This window comes from Sinocyclocheilus anshuiensis, unplaced genomic scaffold (assembly GCF_001515605.1).
Source record: "Sinocyclocheilus anshuiensis isolate Anshui unplaced genomic scaffold, SAMN03320099.WGS_v1.1 scaffold122, whole genome shotgun sequence".
Classification (NCBI taxonomy): Eukaryota; Metazoa; Chordata; class Actinopteri; order Cypriniformes; family Cyprinidae; genus Sinocyclocheilus; species Sinocyclocheilus anshuiensis.
This window is the reverse complement of record NW_015544153.1, coordinates 1500760-1525035: the sequence shown is the minus strand read 5'-3', so window position 1 is coordinate 1525035 and position 24276 is coordinate 1500760. Positions and strand designations below refer to the sequence as shown.

At 29.9% G+C, this 24276-nt stretch overlaps 1 protein-coding gene across 4 annotated transcripts in view; it reads left to right on the top strand.

Moving 5' to 3' along the window:
- Positions 1–23596, top strand: part of LOC107695283 (centrosomal protein of 104 kDa-like) — a 25794-nt gene extending 2198 nt beyond the window's left edge. The window contains exons 6-23 of one of the 4 annotated variants that reach the window (XM_016495121.1): positions 2320–2396; positions 2477–2657; positions 2938–3093; positions 4039–4251; positions 5370–5576; positions 5927–6094; positions 7993–8166; positions 10031–10210; positions 13015–13215; positions 13357–13452; positions 13697–13757; positions 14430–14505; positions 14817–14925; positions 15048–15186; positions 15610–15677; positions 21548–21638; positions 21991–22122; positions 22717–23596. In XM_016495121.1, the coding sequence (XP_016350607.1) occupies positions 2320–2396; positions 2477–2657; positions 2938–3093; positions 4039–4251; positions 5370–5576; positions 5927–6094; positions 7993–8166; positions 10031–10210; positions 13015–13215; positions 13357–13452; positions 13697–13757; positions 14430–14505; positions 14817–14925; positions 15048–15186; positions 15610–15677; positions 21548–21638; positions 21991–22122; positions 22717–22730 (2343 nt within the window). In that variant the 3' untranslated portion in view covers positions 22731–23596. Of the gene's footprint in view, positions 1–2319; positions 2397–2476; positions 2658–2937; positions 3094–4038; positions 4252–5369; positions 5577–5926; positions 6095–7992; positions 8167–10030; positions 10211–13014; positions 13216–13356; positions 13453–13696; positions 13758–14429; positions 14506–14816; positions 14926–15047; positions 15187–15609; positions 15678–21547; positions 21639–21990; positions 22353–22716 lie in introns of those variants that run through there. The other 3 variants (XM_016495122.1, XM_016495120.1, XM_016495119.1) reach the window with 3 other exon arrangements.
- Positions 23597–24276: the final 680 nt, after the last annotated feature.

The window sequence follows — 24276 nt, the reverse complement described above, 5'->3', positions numbered from 1 at the left end:
CACGGATCAGCTCCAGGCATGACGAAGCAGATATCGTCCTCTTTTGGAAGGCCAAACAAAGTAGTTCGCTTTCACAACGAAACACAGCGTCTCCATGGCATGGCGGCGGCGGCAACAACAATACTACACAGAGAATAAAAGTTACGCCTTCTTTCTTTGCGTGAACATTTGGGCGGCGTTATGCAAATCTTCCCACATCGTGACGTAGACATGTGGGGGCGTGTTAGAACGAGCCGTTTTAGGTAGGCGTGGTTGACTCTTTTAACTTTTATAAAGAATATCTATTTGGATTTGAGACTTTAGTCTTTGCAACTTTACAGATCTTCTTTATGCACCAAGAGCTTGTAACACTCCAAAGAGAAAGGAAAAATTTTAATCGCATCATATGACCCCTTTAAGCATGTTTCTGTATCAGATTTAGATCAAAGCAGAGAGCTTGATGTATCAGCCGGGAATGTTCAGCTTCAACTACAATGATTTTAAGAGACTTTTTCCTCATAAAATTCACAGACAAACAAATTTAACATTCATGATTTTGTTTGTTTTCTTAACTGTGGCTTGTTCAGTTCACCAGAGACAATAGTAAATGTTGGGAATGATTCCTTAATGTTTGGCTGAGCGATTGGAGCAGTGTGGTTCATTCAGAACTGAATCGAGAATTCTTTTGGAATTGTAGTTCTGCTCCCAAATTTGAATTGATGCTAAAAATAGGATGTTGATTTTAATTTGTGGCAATAGAATTTAAATGGAATGCTATTTTTTTTTTACATTTAAATTAATCTGTTTGACCCAAATAATTTACCCGATGTACCCCTTGGTTTTTTAAGTAGTGTTAATTTTCTGAAAAGATTATACGTTTTTGTTGATGTATGGCAAAATTAAAATATATTTTGTTGGTGGTGGTGTTTATTATTATTTTGATAGTGTAAATTACTTTCTTTTTTTTTTAAATGTCTAATAAATTGAAATTAACCAGTCATGTTTTGGCACAAAACATGCAGTGTTGTTATGGACTAATGAAATTCCTGTGAATTGAAAGGCAATTTTTTTATATTCAATATAACATTGATCTGGATGCTTTTTACAACACCAACAACACGCTAGCAGCATTCATCTAAGTGCTTGTATGCATGCATCATTTTGTGACTTTAAGATTAAATATTAATTATTAATTTCAGTAGGCTAACATCAATGGCACCTGACAAGCATTTCTGTGTATATGCGTGTTGCAGTTCTTGAGCAAGTCTAATGATTTGTGCTCAGTGTTGGTATGTGGATCTGTGTAATCTGAGTCTGAGCTCCATAAACACAGCAGAGCTTCAGATGAGATCACTCATCAATATATCCATATCACCGCTACTTTCAGCCCTCCCCTATCTCCTATTTGCTCTATCCCACTACTCCCTTCTTTCTTTCGCATGCTCTCTTTCTCCTCTTACGCTCACCTTGTCTCCCCCCTTTTTTTCCCTCCACGACTTCCTCTCTCTCTCGTCCTCTCCCACCTTGCTAACAATCTCTGCATTGTTAATCTCTAATCCCTCTCTCTCTCTCTGTCCAGGCTGGAGTCTCTTTGTGTTATCCAGGACTCTAGTGATAATAAGTTCACAGGCAGAAATCAAGATTTTTAACCTTTGTTTGTTGGAAAGTTATTAATTACTGAAAGACATTTGATTCAAAGGATGTTGATTTTAGGTTGTTAGTTTCAGAATTTAACTTTATAAGTATAATAATAATAATATACACTACTGTTCAAAAGATTGAGGTCATTAAGACTTTTTAAAATGTTTTTGAAAGAAGTCTCTTCTGCTCACCAAGGCTGCATTTATTTTTTGATAAACAGTATAGTAATTGTGAACGTTATTACAATTTAAAATTACTCTTTTTTTTAAAATTTTTTTTTAATTTGAATATATTTCTTTCTTTCTTTCTGTGATTGCAAAGCTGAACTTTCAGCAGTCATTACTCCAGTCTTCAGTGTCACATAACCCTTCAGAAATAATTATGATAATTAAATAATTATTATGCAGATTTTGTGCTCAAGAAACATTTCCTATTATTATCAATGTCAAAAACAAATTTTTGTGGAAACCATTATAAATTTTTTTCAGGGTTCTTTGATGAATAGAGAGTTCAAATAAAAAGCACTTGTTTGAAAATGTTTGTAACAATACAAAGGTTTTTATTGCCACTTTTAATAAATGTAATACATTCTTTAAGAATAAAAGCATTCATTACTTTCAAAACTGACCCCAGTTCGAAATATTGAACGATAGTGTATTTTTTTAATAACATTTTGCTAATCTATTGTTTTTGTCCCAGCTAAGCAAAGATCAGCTGATTGATCAATATTTAAACAACAGCCTATACAGCTCAGCTTTGGATGGCACATACACTGGGTAAAAAGTTATATTGCATTACATAAAATTTGTGCACAGTCTTCTGTCTTTCTCTTTTGTTTACTCTTGTTATCTTGCAGGCTCTCAAGTTATAAATGTGACTCTATTTCGCCGCTCGATGACTTGGCATTTGACATGTATCAGGACCCCGAGGTGGCCCATATCATTCGACTGCTGGACCAGAAAAAACAGGACATGGTTCGGGAGGAAAGATTTGAACTGGCCAAAAAACTCAAACAAGCTATCGCAGACCTGCAAAAGGTTATTAAGTTGTCCTTCTTTGTCTGACACATCTTTGTTTGCACATGTAGTTTAATAATAATGTTACACACTGGAGATGTGAACCTGGAATTGAGAGGGTTGAAATGCATCCAGGTGTATTCCAATAGAGCTGTGGCATTCCATTAGTTACCTGTTAATTATAGCCTGACAGTGATTACTAAGCAAATTACAAGTGTCTTCTTTTTTTTTTTTTAAACCTCAGATAAGTGTTTAACAACCTCTCATTTTTTTCCCCCCTATTTTCTCTTTTTCTTTTTAGGTGGGCGAGCGTTTGGGCCGGTATGATGTGGAGAAACACAGTGCCATAGAACGAGAGGACTATGACACAGCTAAGCAGAAAAAGGAACAATTGGAAGCTTACAGGCTCACAGTCTACCAGCAGCTGGAGCTCCACGACCTGCTGGACATCAGTCAGGTAAACATCCAACCATCCATCCACATATACACTACTGTTCAGATTTAAAAAATAAAATGTATACTTTTATTCATCAAGGATGCATTAAATTGACCAAAAGTGCCAGTAAAGGCATTTGCAACATTATAAAAAATTATTTGAACTTTCTGTTAATCAAAGAATCCTTTAAAAAAAAATCATGATTTCCACAAAAATGTTAAGGAGCAACTTTTTTCAACAGTGGTATAAATGATTCTTTAGCACAAAATCAGCATATTAGAATGATTTCTGAAGGATCATGTGACCACCACAGAATTACATTACATTTTTAAATTATATTAAAATAGAAAACTAATATTATTTTAATATGTATAATATTTTACAATATTTTAACAAATGTTGCCGCGATGAGACTTCTTATATTTAAAAAAAAAAATCCAACAGAGGTGTCCATCCATCCATTGCACTTCTCAGATAGTCAATGACATCCATCCGTCCATCCATATTCCTGTGTGTCTCTCTTAATTTCTTCTCCTGCAATGAATGCATGAATAAAGCATCTCTTGTGTTGTGAGGGCCTCTAGCTCCAGTGAGATTAGTACTCTGATATGGCAGTTTCCCAGCTGAATAATGATTGTGTTGGTTCTCCTGAGATCAGGTGCTTGCTTGCTTACTCGTCTGAGGCCAAGAGACACATTTATACAGCAGACAATAAATTACTTGGACAGTCATAGTGCACTCTGTTTGTTTATGGCAAGCACTTGTGCTCTGTCTGTGTTCTGACAAACCTTTATCTGTAGCGTGTGATTATTTTTTTCATACAATCAGTGTCTGAAAAATAATAGTTTAAGGTTCTTAGCATTTATTAGCCTTTTAATCATTTCAGACTTATTTTTTTATTTTATTTTGATAAATGGCTTTTATGAACTTTGATTAAAATGTAAATACATTTATAAAACTTTTCAGATCCACAGAATTTCCGAGGTTTCCAACTCTGAATTTCCCTCTCCACGTGTTGGTACACAGAAACACGCGCCTCATCCAGCAGACTCACCCAGGAAGAGAAGACAGAGGCAGCATGTGAAGGAGACAGATGAGCAGGACACTTCAAAAGCAGCTAGCCCCAAATATACAGTCGCCCCAACACCCCTCACTCCTCCTCACTTCCCCAAGATCGATGTAAGTATTGATGTACACCGAATAAACAACCATATAAGAAAAAGAAAGTATAATGTTATTGTTCTAATGTGTTACTTGTGTCCACTTTTTTTCTCGTTTATTAATATATCTTATCACATATGCTAATTTTAAGGGTGCTTTTTGCTGTAATCCTCAGTCAGAGTTATCTGCTTTGGTGAAATGTGGCTTCTGTTCCTTTCCACCAATGTAGCTCTATCTTCACTGACACAAGGCTCTTTGTAGATTTATTATCTAAACGTGTGTGGCTTAACATGCATGTCAGGGATTTGCATTAGCTAGAGAGTTTTACATTTCAAGATTTAATTAAAGGGTTTAATGGTGAAGTGTGTAATTTTTGTGCTACTAACGTAGTAATGCCATAAACCATGCCAGAGGTCGAAATGTTTACACACTTCTGGAATATACAAATATTTTAACCAAAAAAAATGACATGCATCCTCTTTAAATCTACAGCTGTCTTTGCAAACCTCTTCATTCAGCCTGAATTAGCCTTTTCTGAATTTAAGCACTCTCTTACATATGTACATTACCATTGAAAAGTTTGGGATCAATATATATATATATATATATATATATATATAAATGAAGAAAAGTGGCAGTAAAGACATTTATAATGTTACAAAAGACTTCCTTTTCAAATAAATGCTTTTGTTTTGAACTTTCTATGCATCTAAGAATTCTAAAAAATTTAAATGGTTTGAACTGTAGTGTGTATATTTAAGAATAAAATTATCAAGGTGTTATGTAACTATGTCAGATGACTTAGTCAGACTTTTCTTAGTGCACCTTTCATTTTTGTTTTTCTGCAGGTCATTCTGTTAATCAGCTTTGAAATAACATGTAAGATGAGAACACAGTTAGTGATTGAAAATTATAGGATGGCAGGTGGATCTGTCTTTCCAGTGTAAAATAAACTGTACAGTATTTCAATTTCTGCATATGACAGAAAGTACGAAAATAATGTTAAAGTATTAGTTATTTTATGCATTTAATTCTGTTTTTAACACCGATACAATTATTCCTGCTGGGAATGTTTTGTATATCTGATTGCATTTTAACTTTTTGGATTCATGGAATCATCATGTGTGTATTTTCAGATCAGTTCCCTTCCTTATGACGAGAGGCCTTTACCTGCTCTTAGGAAGAGGTCGAGTGATCAGCCAGTCAGTGAGCTCGATGAGATGCCCCCTCTGACAGACACAGCCACCCCATGTAGCCCTGGGGCCGCAGGAAAACCAGAACCGCTCACAGAGAAAGCTCAGAGAGAGGCCAGTCTGCCCATCGACATCTGTGGAGACAGTCTGGTGAGACACTCAACATTTACAACCTCCAGTTAATCGATTTTAGTATTTACAAAACTGGTATAAATTATTTGTTTGCAAATAATACTGATCTGATTCTCAAGTTTGAAATAGTCATATTGGTTTGGAGTAACATGAAGTTAAGTTAATTATGGCAGAATTTCAGTTTTTGGGAGAATTATTTAACATTAAAGTATTTAACACTTTGCTGTGATGTCCATATATAACTGTTGTTTACTGTCTCACAGCACTGGGCAAACTCTATGTCTCAAATGGTCAGCTGGTGTATTTTGTTAGTATGCTGTTTCTGGAATGTAATCTTCACTTTCTCTTTCTCGGTCTGTCTCTCAAAGGTGGCAGGGGCCTATTCCAAGATATGGTCCTACAGGGAGGATGCTTTGCTGACAGTCTACAAGAAACTGTTGGAGGTTCCACCTGGAACCCCAAAAGCAGAACTGCGGAGCATGACTAGAGCAGCTGTGTTCCTCTGCAAGAAAGCTCTCACAGATAAAGTGTCATCTGTACGAGAACTCCCTCTCTATCTTTATTTTGCCCAGTCTTTTTCTCTGATTTTATCACTCCCCTTCATTTGTTTCTCGGCCTCTCCTACTCTTTCTTTCTCGCACCCTCTCTTTCTAATTTCTCTCATGTTCCCTTCTTTTCATTTTCGTTTCAGGCTAAAGACAGAATGGCACCATCAGCACGACAGATAGTTGTGACTGTTTAGCAGGTGTCGTGTTCTGTCTAGTATTGTGGATTATCTGTAGAAGTGATACAGCAACAAATGTAGTGGAAAGCTTGGCTTATCTCTCCCATGGGTGAACTCAGCCAGGTTTTCTGCTAACAGTGGGTATGAGGGGGAGAAGACGGACCAACTGTAGAAAAAACAGGAGATTTGGATTAATCGTAATGCTCAGTATGGCGGCTGTAGAATGAGAGTTTCTTACAGTTGAAAAAGCCAATTTCTTTTTTTGATAGAGACATCGACTGTCATTTTTTTCTTTTTTGTAGAATTTTCACACATATTACCTGGACCTGCCTGAAAAACAAACTAATAAATCTTGCAGTCTATGGTGTTACAAACTATCATCATTTTAATAGTGACTTCTATTAACCTAGTGGCCTAGCACTTAAAATAACTAAATAAGAGTATAATTTAGTTTTATAGAGTAACTTTATTGGGAACTGTAACATAATTTTTTTTTAAATGGAATTGTAAAACTGACAGTCTGACCCTTTCTGATATAAGGGAAGCGATTGATTAAAATGAAAGACATACAAACCGTCTACTAAAGAAAATATTTAAAACTTTTTACCTTGGTGGTAAATTTAGCATACAGTATTTTTTTCTTTACTCCCTGCAGTGACATGGATGAAATATTCTTGACATTAAGCAACCCAAATGAAAATATGAGGAACACAATCTGTAACTGTTTGTTATAAATATGAACAAAACTGCTAAATGTTATAGAAATCAAATACAAAATCAAATAATATATATATTTTTAAATCTTTTATTTAATATTTAATTTTTCAATAAATTTAAAATAAATAATTAGTGAGTGTTGCATAAAATACATTTTGTATTCTGTATGTGAGGTTGTTTTAAAAATAGTTTTTCTGTTCATATAATTTTTCCACTGACCTCAGGCTCTTACTGTTGCGTTTTTTACAATTTGCCATGACATTGAGTTTAACATGTGCATTAATGAACGTATTTTTTGCATATAAATGGATCACTTTCTGACTCTCTGATTCTCAAAGCACATGCATGTTTGAGGTTGTGGCGTGACAGCTGTTTTTTATTGTGCTGTCAGGCCTTAGATAAATCACTCACAGTAAAAGTCGTGGCCTTTCAGAGTTTCATTCTAAACTTTTTTAAATGGTTGTACTGAGAGTTTGAACAATGTGCCCACTGCTGGACACATTCCAGTGACCCTCTCCCCACCGTTATTTAGTTAAACTCACAGCATTTAACTGTGTGCTTTAGCTGACCTGTTGGTGTTACTCTGCGCCATATGTTGCTGTAAAGGCCTTAGGTGGTTTCTTACACATCTTCTGTGTATAATTGCACCTTAAAACTGCAATTCTGAGGAAAAATGATTCCAGATGGTTCTAAAATAAACATGCCGTGTTAATGAATACATTTCAAAAAGTAATATTCAGTATTTTTCTTGGGTTAGATGGTCATTTGTAGTGGGTACACAGAGGTTCTTACATGAAGAAGTTGTTTATAAACACCATAGAATCTCTTAGTTAAACTCTGTCAAGGGAGGTAAAAGTTGCTTTTTTAAATGAAGATACAGAAAGTCTGAAAATAAATGATAGAATATAATATGAAATGTGACACTATTGAATATAAACCCTGCATATGTATTTTAGTGTGTAAAACACTGTCTGTATTTGTATTGCATTTTAGGTGTTTCTTGCATCTCTGAATCTACTTCGAATGATTCTGAGTGAGTTTATTCCCAACCATCAGCTGGGCAAATCTGAGATCAGTCACTGTGTGGAACAGACTTGGAATAATCTGCTCTCCAGGACCGGAGAATCAACCCTGAGACTGAGAACCCTAGCTATTACCTTCATACAGGTCAGTACAGACTTTTGAAATACCTTATCTGTATACATCTGTAATGAAGCGACTCCTGCAGCTATTGGGGTCATTGAGTGTGATGTGGTGAAATTCCACTCAAAAAATGTCAAGAGAAAAACATATCCAGTTGACTAGAAAAACATTTCTTGATGACCTGACTTGCTGAGAATCTTCATAGATGACTGGGAGTGCATCATATATACTGGTGACCTTGTGAAGTGAACTTAACCGTGAACTGGAATTGTCAAATATTTGTGGCTTTCTGTTAGCATGAGTAGAGATCTTGTCTTTTACTGTAACCCTGCTATGAGATTTCCTCATTTCAATCTGCCAGATTTTGTCTGAACAATTTCATAAACAGGTCTGGGCACAAAACACTTTAAAAAGACTCATAAAGAGTTTTGTGGCTTCTCATCCATATCTATTAGCTCTGTGGCCTTCTTAATTCAATTGTACTCCTTAAAGTTAGCAAAACGGTATTTTAGCAGGTAGAGCTTCTAATATAAAATTTAATTTGTGGAAAAAGGATAAAAAAATATTCAATGGCATATCTGAAATTTGTATCCAATAAAATGTTCTCTAGAATGGGAAAAAAGTCCCCTATTGCTAATTCAATGTGCTTCTGACAACAAAAAATAGTAAATTATTGTTCACGACCTTTCCGTACTTCTGTGTATCATACTTTTATCAATCTTACAGACCTAGATAATGCGACTGCATTTCAGTATTTACGTTAATCTGACTACAATTGACTATGCAAAACCATGCTGTAGCTCCATTGTAACTGTGCATGTAAATGTACGTTCTTTTATACATATTGATAACCAGTGGTACAACCACAATATACAAATTTTAGCAGATTGTGTATAAGAAATATAAAGTATACGCTATTAAAAAAGCTGGAGATTGTGACCCAGACAGATCAACTTGTTGTTCAGATAAATATCATGCGACAAAAAAGGCTGAAGTACTTTGTCTTGTGACAGTCATCATGATCTGTGTGATAAGGATGGGAATGTTTAAGTTTCCTGGAAAATTGAGGATGTTTTAAAGTGTTCTGACTGACAGACACTGATTTGTGTTAGTTTTGGTTGTTGATAGACAGGTTGTGTCTCTGTCAGCATTGTGTAAAACTTTGTTGTATTTTGCACTGTATAAATGAAGACATTTGTGACTCATGCATCTGGATGGTGGAAAAAGTACATCAAAGGCAACACCTTGTTATGAATAATTTGATAATGTACTCTGACTGATACCAATGCTGTATAATATAAATCACACAGCCCAATATTAAATCATAATCACTCATTATTGATTAAGTACCCAAAATATCATCCTCAACCATCTTCTAGAAATAACACATGCAATCATTGCAGAGTTTAACATTATGCAAATGAGCAGTGATGTAATCACCAATGGGATTTTGTCAAAAACAAAGTTATCCAGAAAATGGCAGAAGTCTTGGGAAAGTTTGAGTTCTCAATTAGTATCTCGTTTATGATGCAGTATGCTGCATGATGATAAATACAACACATTTCTGTCCAGAATATTAAAAAATATTAAAATATTTTTAGCATCAAGAAAAGCTGATTCATTGTCAAAGTAGAATAACATCCTTTTTTTATGTTTGCTTTATTAATTTGTGTTCATATGTGCAGCCGCTATGGTTAGTTGTGCTGCCCACTAATAATGATAGAGCAGCCAGCAGTGGGAACACTTACTACCAAATGTACAGCAAACCTGCTGGCCTCCAGTGATAAAATCGCTGAAAAAAAAAGAGAATTTATAAATGCGTAAGAAAGAGTGTGTGTTGTAACTTGAATGCTGTTATGTTTAAAGCTGGCTTGCGTGTTTGTTTTTGCAGGAAATGGCTTTATTTAAGGAGGTGAGAGCTCTGCAGATGGTTCCCGTGGAGCTCGTGAGGCCCATGCAGAGCAGTGCACTCACCAGACTGGCGCTGAGCAGACTGGAACTGCTGGAGAAGCTTCTGGAACAGCTGGGCACCAAGGACTCTGGCTTCACCCTCGACAACGTCATGCGGGTACTGGCCCAACTTCAACTTTTTCTGAGATGATCTCACTGGGTGTCAACCCAATGACCTTCTGCTCAGTCAAGCTTTAAGTTTAAAAAATATTTTTTGAGCTACAGTTTTAAAGTAGGAGCTTAAAAAATTGCAAATGGCTGGTTAGATTTATTGAAAACATGATACAATTATGTACTGGTCTTGAGAGACCACACACTCTGACTGCCATTAGGTGCCAGCTGTGGTGGTGAATGTACAAACCCAAACTGTGCTTTAGCATCTAAGACCACAAACAAATATTTGACATTTGGGGTTTTATTGGCCAAAATAACACAAATTTAACCTTTCTGTTGGGATCTGAAGGTTAATTTCATTCTCACAGCTATCATTAGGATTCTTGAGGGCTTCATTAGACTGAAACAAAGTGGCCTTTGTATGACAGAGAGGGTGTAGTCAACCCTACGTAATGTCTGTTACCATTAGTTTCTTAAAAGGGCTGTTCTGACAGCCAGTTACATATCCATGGCATAGTTTATGAAAGCCATCCAAGCACTGTCTCATTCTCTTTCTCTGTCCCAGCAGTTAGTTGTACAAAGTGGTTAAGCTGTTAAAATTGCAGTTCCTTAGGGTCTTATTTTCATCAGGGTCTTAGTTGTCTTAGACAGTTTTCTCTTTTTGTTTTTTTTTTTCTTTTGGGACCTGTGCAGTTTGAAGTATGTTTGCAGTGCAAACTTGTGGCACTACTACAACAGAGACTGTGACATTTCACAAGGAACTGCAAAGTGCACTGTGAGGTTTCTGTCTGTGTTCCAGTTGGGCTTCTGGTTTTGCTTGTTATCTTGGAAGGTTTATGTCACCACACCTAGGTGGCCTGAAGCCTCATTTTCCTCCACATGGTTTAGTTAGGTGGGTAATGGTATCATATCAGTTATAATGCAATGTTAGAGAGTTTTTTTAATATTTTATGTTTTTTTTTGAGTATATTTTATATATTTTTAGATATTGGATTTAATTGTTAATATTGAATTGTGCATGCTCATTTCCCCTTTTTACGCTAGTTAAAAATGCTAAATGCAAAAAATGTTAAACATCTCAAAATAAATATCCACATTTTATACTGCACATTTATGTTTTTGTATGGCCTAAATTCACTTGTGGATAGGGATGTAACGGTATGAAAATTTCTTATCACGATTATAGTGACCAAAATTATCACGGTTATCAGTATTATCACGGTTTTGTTCAAATGTGCTGGAGATGTTCAAAAAGTACCAACACATAAATCACTTCACCAAGTTTTATATTTAAAAATCAACAAACAACAAATAAAATGACTTTTTGTTTGCATAATCACTAAAACAATAACATTACCAATGATGTTCGGATTTTAAATGACAACTTGACTGACAACAGCTGAATAGCATGTTCAAATATCTAATGTAAATGTTCAGATAAAGCTTTGAAAAAGTTTCATAAAAAGGTAAACCTCACATTCCTTCAGAGGTACATTCATATAATTAATTAATTCATATATTTATTTGTATAATTCCCTTAGCACTCTTTTAAAACCACCCAGCTTTTCCGTTCTGTTTTCACTCAAAACGAAACTACTCTGCTGCTGTGCGCACGTGAGACTGTTACTTAAAACTGTGCTTTATGCTGGACAGAATTTATTTATCGTGAGTTGTTCAAATCGCGGTAATCTAATATGGTTTTAATGATAATTAAAAGATGAAACGGTAATACTAACCGTTGGGAATTTTATCATGATTTATCATCAAACCGGTAATCGTTACATCCCTACTTGTGGAATATGAAATGTTTGATTTTAGTTTTTAGTGTTTAGTGCTAAATTAGCAAAATAGGGCTGCATTTTAATATCGGCCATTTATTGTTATTGGCCATAACAATAAATAATTATCAGCTTATCTGTATCAGCCAGAATTTTCATATCGTTGGATCCCTATAATGGGATTTATGGACTGAATACTAAAGGGGTTAGTTAACTGAAAAATTTTTATTATCTCATCATTTATACACCCTCATGTTGTTTAAAACCTGTATGACATTCTTTCTTTCATGAGTCTTATGGACCACTTGTGGACTTTAAAAAAAAACAAAAAAACCTTTTTGGAGCTTGACAGATGCAGGCCATAGTATGCTTATGTTGTATAGATTAAAGCAGTCTGGACTTAGTCATACAAGTTTGGAACAACTTGAAGAACAGTAACAGTACAGTATTTTGTAAACTATTTCTTTAAGAGATATTTTTGCAATTATCACCAATGAATCAGCTCCCAAATGTCCTTTTAAATATTTATTGGGTCGTTCTGTTAGTTTGGTCTTTTTCATTGGTGATCTCCCACGAAATGGTTGCTGTAGGTTACTTGCAGGGATGGCTGCTAAATGCCTCCTGCCTGCTGGTTTCCTGGGAGATGAGATGGGCTTCAGGGCACAGCAGAGAGGCGATTGGGTTTCCTGTAATTAAAATGAGAGATCCAGAGCCTAGGGGCAGATGAATGGGATCTGTGTATGGAGAACGTGAAAGAGAAAGTGAGGGACAAATATTTGGAATATAATGCAAATGTTTTACAGAATGTAAAAATATATGTTTGTTTAGTTATTATCAGTGTTCAAAACAGTGCTGCTTAATATTTGGGTGGAAACCATGAAACATTTTTTCAGGATTCTTAGATCTTACTAGATAAATTTTACTGGCCCCAAAAGCTTTAATAGTAGTGCATCTATTCTAAAATCACTTGATTATATTTAAATGAATTAATAATTATAAATATATTTGTGTGTGATGTATGTTGTGTTAGTTTCTGGCAGGTGGATTGGAGCACAGCGCTGCCTCAGTGCGGGAACTCTCTGTGAGAGTTGTCCAGGCTATGTACCGTCTTCATGGAAAAGCAGTTCTGAATTATCTGCCATCTGATGACACCAGCACACGTAAAAATGTCCTCTACAAGAACCTTTTTGACTCACTTGCCATGTTAGATGGAAACACCATCAATACACAGGTAAAACCGGTCTGGAGAGCATCGTTAGCCTTAAGTTTCATGATTAAAACACTTGGAATGTTTGTGTGTGGGCTTTTTTTGAGAATGTGGGGATACTGCATTCAGTTTAAAGAGTCTCTCTGTCTCACTATTTTACTCCAGAAGGCACAAAAAGGGGCAGAAAAAGGAGATGGTGAGAAAGAAAAAGAGGAAATCAGGAGCTTACAAGAGCAGCTTGCAGTGCTGAAGGAGATCAGTGTAGGTTGAATGGTCACAGGTGGCCTAATCTATCCTTTCTATTTAGTTTTTAATGCTCTCACACAAAATGGCTTTCTTCATACCTGGCATTAACATTTTCGTATCTGGAAGTTCTTTAGCTAGATTGCACCTGGGCTGAATGACTGCAGAGTGAATCTCTGTCAGCACATTGAGCCCTTTTGGTCATCAAATGTACAAATAGATGAATTCATAAATGCATTAAAGATGTGAATATGTGTTTTAGGAGAAAGGGAAAGAAAATACCAAAGTACCTGAGAAAAAAGCTGAGAAGGCAACCAAATCAGGTGTGTAAAGTGGTGTCTTTTGTGAACTATCTCAGTAAAGATCAATTAAAAAATTTCCTTGCAGCAAACACTGCAAATCATACACAAGCTAGTCTTTCGGCCTGCCAACGTTTGTTCTTCATGTTTTTGTTTTAAGGCTTAACTTGTCACCATGTTAAATTATTGAGTTGAAAGAATATAAAGGATGAAAAATATATGTAAGGGCTTCCAATCAAAATGTCTGATGGGACATTTTTTCAACTAAACCTGCCACAGTCACATATCTTTGTATCTGTCTTTTAGCTTGGATGTCTGTATGCCCTTCGTTGTATTCGCTTATGTTACTTTAGTCAAATGATCATTATTCTTTCTTTATTCTCTCTAAAGCATGCATTGCTATGCACTTCTTTAAATTACCATCCAATTTGCCTGTAACTCAACAAACTTCCCTGCTTGTGCAGCCTACACATCAATATTAACCCTCAGTTTCGGTTTGGTAACCGAGAGGGGCCCATTTAATAGCTTGAAAATATATATTTAATATTGAAATCCCTTAAAATGAAAATTGAAAAAGCTCATTCAAAATATGAATAAATACTATAATATTATATAAATAAACAACACTGGTACATCAGTGTAAATTCAGTCTGAGCAGTATGTGAGGGTTCAATATGTTTCTCTTGGTTTCCGCAGGTGTTAAGAAGGTAAACCAGTCTGTACCTGCTGATGTGAAAGGCAGCGAACCATCTGTAGCTAACTTCTTAGACAAGTAAGCACTTCTTCTTGTCACTTCTTCATTGATTCTCTCAACTGAGCGGTTAGTAATTCTCCCAGTCAGTGGAATGTCAATTTGTGGAGAGTTTCTGGTTCAATGCTCTCTGCAAAGTCAAGTTTTTGTATTGTGTAGCTGTTATAAACCAAATAATATAATCTCACCAAGACATCTGGAAAGTGATAGCATAATAAGCAGTGCTAATGGGCTCTTGTTTAATCAATTTCTCTTTGTACTGCTGGGAAAAATCTTAATAACATGTTGAGTGAGAAATGAAAGATCAAATCAGATGATGCTGTTTTGTATAGTCTGTGTATTTTCTGTGGAGAGAGAGATGAATCATTCACTGAGGACGGACTCGACCTGCACTACTGGAAACACTGCCTGATGCTGCAGCGCTGCCTTCAGTGCAGACAGGTACACACACACACACACACACACACACATGCGTGCTGACATATTTCAAAATATTTCATATTGGTTAAACTACTTCTCAATTTGCAAAGTGTGTTAATGTAGTATGTTTGTGTGTTTGTTAGGTGGTGGAGATTGCGAGCCTGACAGAGCACTTGCTGACTGAATGTGAGCGGAGGGCAGATTTCACCCAGTGTCCTCTCTGCTCCGAAGCTCTCACCCGAGATAAGCTAACTGAACATGCTCAAAGCGCTGCATGCAATCGTGAGTCTTTGTGTGGTTGCAGTGTTTTTGTTTCATGCTCATCCAGAAAGCACACTCAGTGCTGTTACAAATGTGATACCAGGGTACAAAATTAACATTTGGCAGGTGAATTGAGGTAATGGCATTTTTTTCTTATTGGCCATGAAATTCTAATTTAGAATATTTTTATATGAAACATATACTCTACAGGGATTTTGTCCTTACAACAGTATTATTTTTTATACAACAGAAGACAGCCACTCTGTCATCAGATCTGTTCATCCATATGAAGTTTACACGTTCACATGACAGTGTCACTAGAAATAACCTTTCACAACTGCAGATTTATTTCCGATCAGTGTTGTGTTGTTTCTGTAAATGGTGAATTTTCTGCATTTATTTAGCTGTGTTTCCTGGTGATGGATTTATTCTCTTTTTTGTCAGCACCTGCTTCTGGAGAAAATTGTAACCACTGTCCTCTCTGCCATGAAAACTTCACCTCAGGGGAGGAGGTGAGATCACACACAAACACACCCACAAGGTGCCATTCTACATCCTCAACTCATTTATTGTCATTAACAACAAAATAACAAACAAACATGGTGCACAAATGCAATCTGCCGCAACAGTAATGATTGAAATTAATTTAAAGGGTTAGTTCACCCAAAAATGAAAATTCTGTCATTAATTTCTCACCCTCATGTCGTTCCAAACCCGTAAGACCTCCGTTCATCTTCGGAACACAAATTAAGATATTTTTGATGGAATCTGACAGCTCTCTGACCCTCCCATAGACAGCAAGGATACTACCATGATCAACGTCCAGAAACATAGCAAGGAGATTGGTAAAATAATCCATGTGACATCAGGGGTTCAACCGTAATATTACGAAGCTTCGAGAATACTTTTTGTGCGCAAAAGAAAAAAAAAAAAGATTTTATTCAACAATTCGTCTCCTCCGAGTCACCCTAGCGCCATTTTGGAGAGTATCCACTGAACGCAAACAGCGTATGTTGTTCTGTGTCAGCCGCACCACACGGATGGTGTGTCGTGGTACGTTGATCGTGTAAGTACCCTTGCTGTCTTTGGGAGGGTCAGACAGCTCTCAGATTCCATCAAAAATATCTTAATTTGTGTTCCGAAGATGAATGGAGGTCTTGCGGGTTTGGAACGACATGAGGGTGAGTAATTAATGACAGAATTTTCATTTTTGGGTGAACTATATTAAATTAGTTATCCATCACAAAGAACTTGAAAAGTTCTTGGTGTATTTTATTTCTCTGTTGCATGTCATACAGATGAGCTCATGACTGTGATTGACAGTAGAGAGGTGTTCTCTCAAGAGTCATTTACCTCTCAGCTCTGAAAAGTCACATGAAGTACTGCCTCCAGCTGATGAACAATGTTTTACATATTCAGGGTTTGGCGTGTCTTCTGTGTCAAATTAATGACGTCATGTACCACAGAAACTCATATTGTTCAAATCGTAAACCTGTTTTTGTGAGGGTTACACTGTCCCTGAAATACAGTGTGAGCTTTTGTTTTCTACACAATCCTGTTAAGATAAAGAGAATGATGCATACCAATAGTGAAGAATTCACTTCTGACATTGAACAAATTATTACATAAAAAGAGATTCAGTTGTCAGTATCTTTAAAGATATCAATTTTCTTTGATTAATTTTAATGGACACAACTGATGTCGTCATTGCAGTATGCCAAAATAAATAGATAAATATTTATTCTTTGTCACTCATAATTCATGATTTCCTTTTATTTATTATTATTTTTTATTTATTAATATTTTGAATTGGGTTTTATTTTTATATATTTTTGGATGTAATTTTAATTTTGGTTTTAAGTTTTAGTAATTGTATGTGCTTTTGTAACATATATATATATATATATATATATATATATATATATATATATATATATATATATATATATATATATATATATATATATATATATATATATATATATATATATATATATATATATATATATATATATATATATATATATATATATATATATATATATATATATATATATATATATATATATATATATATATATATATATATATATATATATATATATATATATATATATATATATATATATATATATATATATATATATATATATATATATATATATATATATATATATATATATATATATATATATATATATATATATATATATATATATATATATATATATATATATATATATATATATATATATATATATATATATATATATATATATATATATATATATATATATATATATATATATATATATATATATATATATATATATATATATATATATATATATATATATATATATATATATATATATATATATATATATATATATATATATATATATATATATATATATATATATATATATATATATATATATATATATATATATATATATATATATATATATATATATATATATATATATATATATATATATATATATATATATATATATATATATATATATATATATATATATATATATATATATATATATATATATATATATATATATATATATATATATATATATATATATATATATATATATATATATATATATATATATATATATATATATATATATATATATATATATATATATATATATATATATATATATATATATATATATATATATATATATATATATATATATATATATATATATATATATATATATATATATATATATATATATATATATATATATATATATATATATATATATATATATATATATATATATATATATATATATATATATATATATATATATATATATATATATATATATATATATATATATATATATATATATATATATATATATATATATATATATATATATATATATATATATATATATATATATATATATATATATATATATATATATATATATATATATATATATATATATATATATATATATATATATATATATATATATATATATATATATATATATATATATATATATATATATATATATATATATATATATATATATATATATATATATATATATATATATATATATATATATATATATATATATATATATATATATATATATATATATATATATATATATATATATATATATATATATATATATATATATATATATATATATATATATATATATATATATATATATATATATATATATATATATATATATATATATATATATATATATATATATATATATATATATATATATATATATATATATATATATATATATATATATATATATATATATATATATATATATATATATATATATATATATATATATATATATATATATATATATATATATATATATATATATATATATATATATATATATATATATATATATATATATATATATATATATATATATATATATATATATATATATATATATATATATATATATATATATATATATATATATATATATATATATATATATATATATATATATATATATATATATATATATATATATATATATATATATATATATATATATATATATATATATATATATATATATATATATATATATATATATATATATATATATATATATATATATATATATATATATATATATATATATATATATATATATATATATATATATATATATATATATATATATATATATATATATATATATATATATATATATATATATATATATATATATATATATATATATATATATATATATATATATATATATATATATATATATATATATATATATATATATATATATATATATATATATATATATATATATATATATATATATATATATATATATATATATATATATATATATATATATATATATATATATATATATATATATATATATATATATATATATATATATATATATATATATATATATATATATATATATATATATATATATATATATATATATATATATATATATATATATATATATATATATATATATATATATATATATATATATATATATATATATATATATATATATATATATATATATATATATATATATATATATATATATATATATATATATATATATATATATATATATATATATATATATATATATATATATATATATATATATATATATATATATATATATATATATATATATATATATATATATATATATATATATATATATATATATATATATATATATATATATATATATATATATATATATATATATATATATATATATATATATATATATATATATATATATATATATATATATATATATATATATATATATATATATATATATATATATATATATATATATATATATATATATATATATATATATATATATATATATATATATATATATATATATATATATATATATATATATATATATATATATATATATATATATATATATATATATATATATATATATATATATATATATATATATATATATATATATATATATATATATATATATATATATATATATATATATATATATATATATATATATATATATATATATATATATATATATATATATATATATATATATATATATATATATATATATATATATATATATATATATATATATATATATATATATATATATATATATATATATATATATATATATATATATATATATATATATATATATATATATATATATATATATATATATATATATATATATATATATATATATATATATATATATATATATATATATATATATATATATATATATATATATATATATATATATATATATATATATATATATATATATATATATATATATATATATATATATATATATATATATATATATATATATATATATATATATATATATATATATATATATATATATATATATATATATATATATATATATATATATATATATATATATATATATATATATATATATATATATATATATATATATATATATATATATATATATATATATATATATATATATATATATATATATATATATATATATATATATATATATATATATATATATATATATATATATATATATATATATATATATATATATATATATATATATATATATATATATATATATATATATATATATATATATATATATATATATATATATATATATATATATATATATATATATATATATATATATATATATATATATATATATATATATATATATATATATATATATATATATATATATATATATATATATATATATATATATATATATATATATATATATATATATATATATATATATATATATATATATATATATATATATATATATATATATATATATATATATATATATATATATATATATATATATATATATATATATATATATATATATATATATATATATATATATATATATATATATATATATATATATATATATATATATATATATATATATATATATATATATATATATATATATATATATATATATATATATATATATATATATATATATATATATATATATATATATATATATATATATATATATATATATATATATATATATATATATATATATATATATATATATATATATATATATATATATATATATATATATATATATATATATATATATATATATATATATATATATATATATATATATATATATATATATATATATATATATATATATATATATATATATATATATATATATATATATATATATATATATATATATATATATATATATATATATATATATATATATATATATATATATATATATATATATATATATATATATATATATATATATATATATATATATATATATATATATATATATATATATATATATATATATATATATATATATATATATGTGTATATATATATATATATATTCAATTTTAATTTACAATAACAACACTGGTTCAGGAAATGCATTTGTTTTTCTTGACTTGTAAGAGCTCTTTTGCTAGAAAGACATTGTTAGCACATACATCATTCAGTCTGAAATGACATAAACAGCAGAATATCAATAGATGTGATGTAAGGAGTTTCCAATATTTAAGAGCCGATATTATTTCTGAGGTTTAAGAATATAAGAACACTGATATGACATCAAAACTGAAACCAACTCCATAGGTAGAGGTTATTAACATGAGCACCCATGATGATAAGTGAATGACTCTAGTATTAAAGTGAGTATTAAAGTCTCTCTCACACACATGTTGCTTGTACAGCAGTGTAACAGTGCATGTCTTGTATGTGCAGGGCTGGAAGTCTCACCTCATGGGAATTGAGGGTTGTAAACAGAACTCACGGAGGAGAGCGGTACAGCAGAGCACTCTCACACACGCACAAGGTGATTATTCATCTCCTTTAGCCTCAATGAGACCTTTCCACCCCACACTGTCTCCTACAAGTCCCTGCTGCCCCATAAAGCCCCTATAGATCCCGAATGCCCCACACAGCCTCCACAACATCCGCTCTGCCGTACAGGAGCCCATCTGCCTCACACAAACTCAGTTCCACCTCAAAGAGTCCCACAATGCCCCATCCTCCCCACACACACTGACTCTGAATGGACTGTTCTTTATATTAATATTTTGAATAATGTGTTTACTTTGGCTAAACTATGCAGCATCGCACAATGCATTTCTCATTAACTCCTCAGGTGTTTGTGTGTTTGCATTTCTCTTATTCTTTGCCTTCAGGAAAGACAGTCAGCACAGCTATAGCTAAGACAACAACGGTCATACCCGAGTCCAAGACTCGAGGGCTGGGCAGGGGCAGTCGCATCCCTGCTCCTGCTTCTAGGATCAACAGACGCACCAGAATTCCTCCAGGCAAGGCCTCTACCCACAGACTACAACAGGCATAGCACATGGGCTAAATGCTAACTCTAGTAGCTTTGCTGGAATAATCTCATATGAGTGATTCATAGCGAAAAAACACAATCTACTTTATATCAAGTTATCAAATAATGCATTATTGCACTTATTGCTGTACTGATTTAGAAATATTCCTATAAAACACGGCATCATTATTCTAAGCACACATTATCATTGACACCTGATATAAAATTTACCCATAAATGAATGTAAATTATCTCTATTTAATTTAATCTATTTGAGAATTTTATTCTTGTATGTTGTTTTGTACTTGTTTGTTTAGTGTGTGTGTGTGTGTGTGTGTGTGGAGTATGTGAATATTTAGTGATTGTAGCACTTTGATATTTAAAGGTTTTTAAAGTATCATTAGCACCATAGCCAAAAGTGAAAAGTAGCCTTTGAAAAGAAAGTAAACAATTCTGTCCAAGAGATTTAAACTTCAGACAGATTCTCATCGTGTCTGATTCCGATAATGCACTTCAATTTCCTGCAGTGCTCGTGTTTCAACATTTAGGTAACAAACTAACAAAAATTTTGTTTTTCTTGAAGAGGGCAAAGGCTAATTAAACCCGCAGAACTGCCTTGGTGCTTTCAGAGAATCAGGACTTGGAACAGAGATGTTGCCAATAAACGAGGTCACTGCTGGGAGAATAAAGAGCCATAAGGGATGATGATGCTATTAAGACTCTTATTTCATGTTTGGTCTTTGTATTTGCTTCAGTATTAGAGAAACTCTTGGCCCTGTTTGTTGGCGCCTAAACTTTTTTTTGTCTAGTGTGTGATGTGTTAAATCACAGGGTATGATCTGCATTGAACTATGCTGTTCTATTGATTGTGTTATAAAAGTAATGATTTAGTCCAGTCATGCTTATAAAATCATTGAGACCGAAGATATGAAACATTATGATAGACATTCTGAGTGGAATAGGCTAATCCTGTGCCTGAAAATAAGCCATAATGTAACTTTTTTAATTATTTGCATAGAGTGATGATTAAACACAAGTATAAAGTTAGTTTTCCTATTGTGTGAGCCAGGGAGGGAATTTTTAAAGGTACAACCCCAATAGGCTTTAACAGTATGTTAAACCGCAATAAAACAAACCAGTTTAAAACTGATTGTGATCTCAGCAGAGGCGTTTCTTTTTAAGAATGTCTTCTGGAGTCATGGCTGACATTATGCATTGTCTGTAGCTCCTACAGCTCACCGCTGAGACATCCATTATATAACTGACATAAATCAACCCCTGCAGACATGATTCACTCATGTGGCTTTACAGAGATATGTAATATTTAAATATATCACTTATTTATTAAATAAGTCAACCTAATCAATTATTTCAGAGTGGAGAGAGTGCTGTAAAAAACACTCAATTTTTTGCACAGATGACTGACACACATACCCAATAGTATTAATTTTTCAGTCAAAATTTTACATTTTTGTATACTGGTAATATATAGAGTATCATATATTGTTTTTGTGGAGTAGAGCTTTTTTGTGTTTGCTTTAATTTGGATTTATTTTAGTTACAGTAGCAAAATTAAGAAGCACAGCAGAGTTTTGTCTATCATGGTAATCTGGAGGAGGTACCTGAAAATGCTGCACTAATGTGTATTGTCAGTTCTCAAGGACATGATTACAAGCTTCATTTGGGAACACTAAATTAATTTAACGGCCACTTACAAAATACTTTATATGTGCATTCTTAGTCTGGCCACTTTACATTTTTCACAGGTGTACAGTTCACAGCTTTAATGTTGTCTGTACAGGCTTGTTTGCACTTGAGACAGTTTAAGACATTGCAAAACAAGAGTTTGAAGATTTATACTGATTGTAATTTGAATTGTGTCACCACACATTAATTATATGCCTCTCAACTCTATGTGCATTGATATCAGTGGAAGCTAAAATCTGTTTTGTAGCTTTATTTGTTTGTTTTAATAAATGTATTTGAATGAAAATGTCACTTGCTTTTTTTTTTTTGATCTGTAAAAATACTCCATCTGACAAATGTTTGGTTGATGATGTTGAGTGTATGTCATGCCATGTTATTCACCCAAAAATGGAAATGATGCAGATCAATGTAATTTACTCACCCTCATGTCATTTCA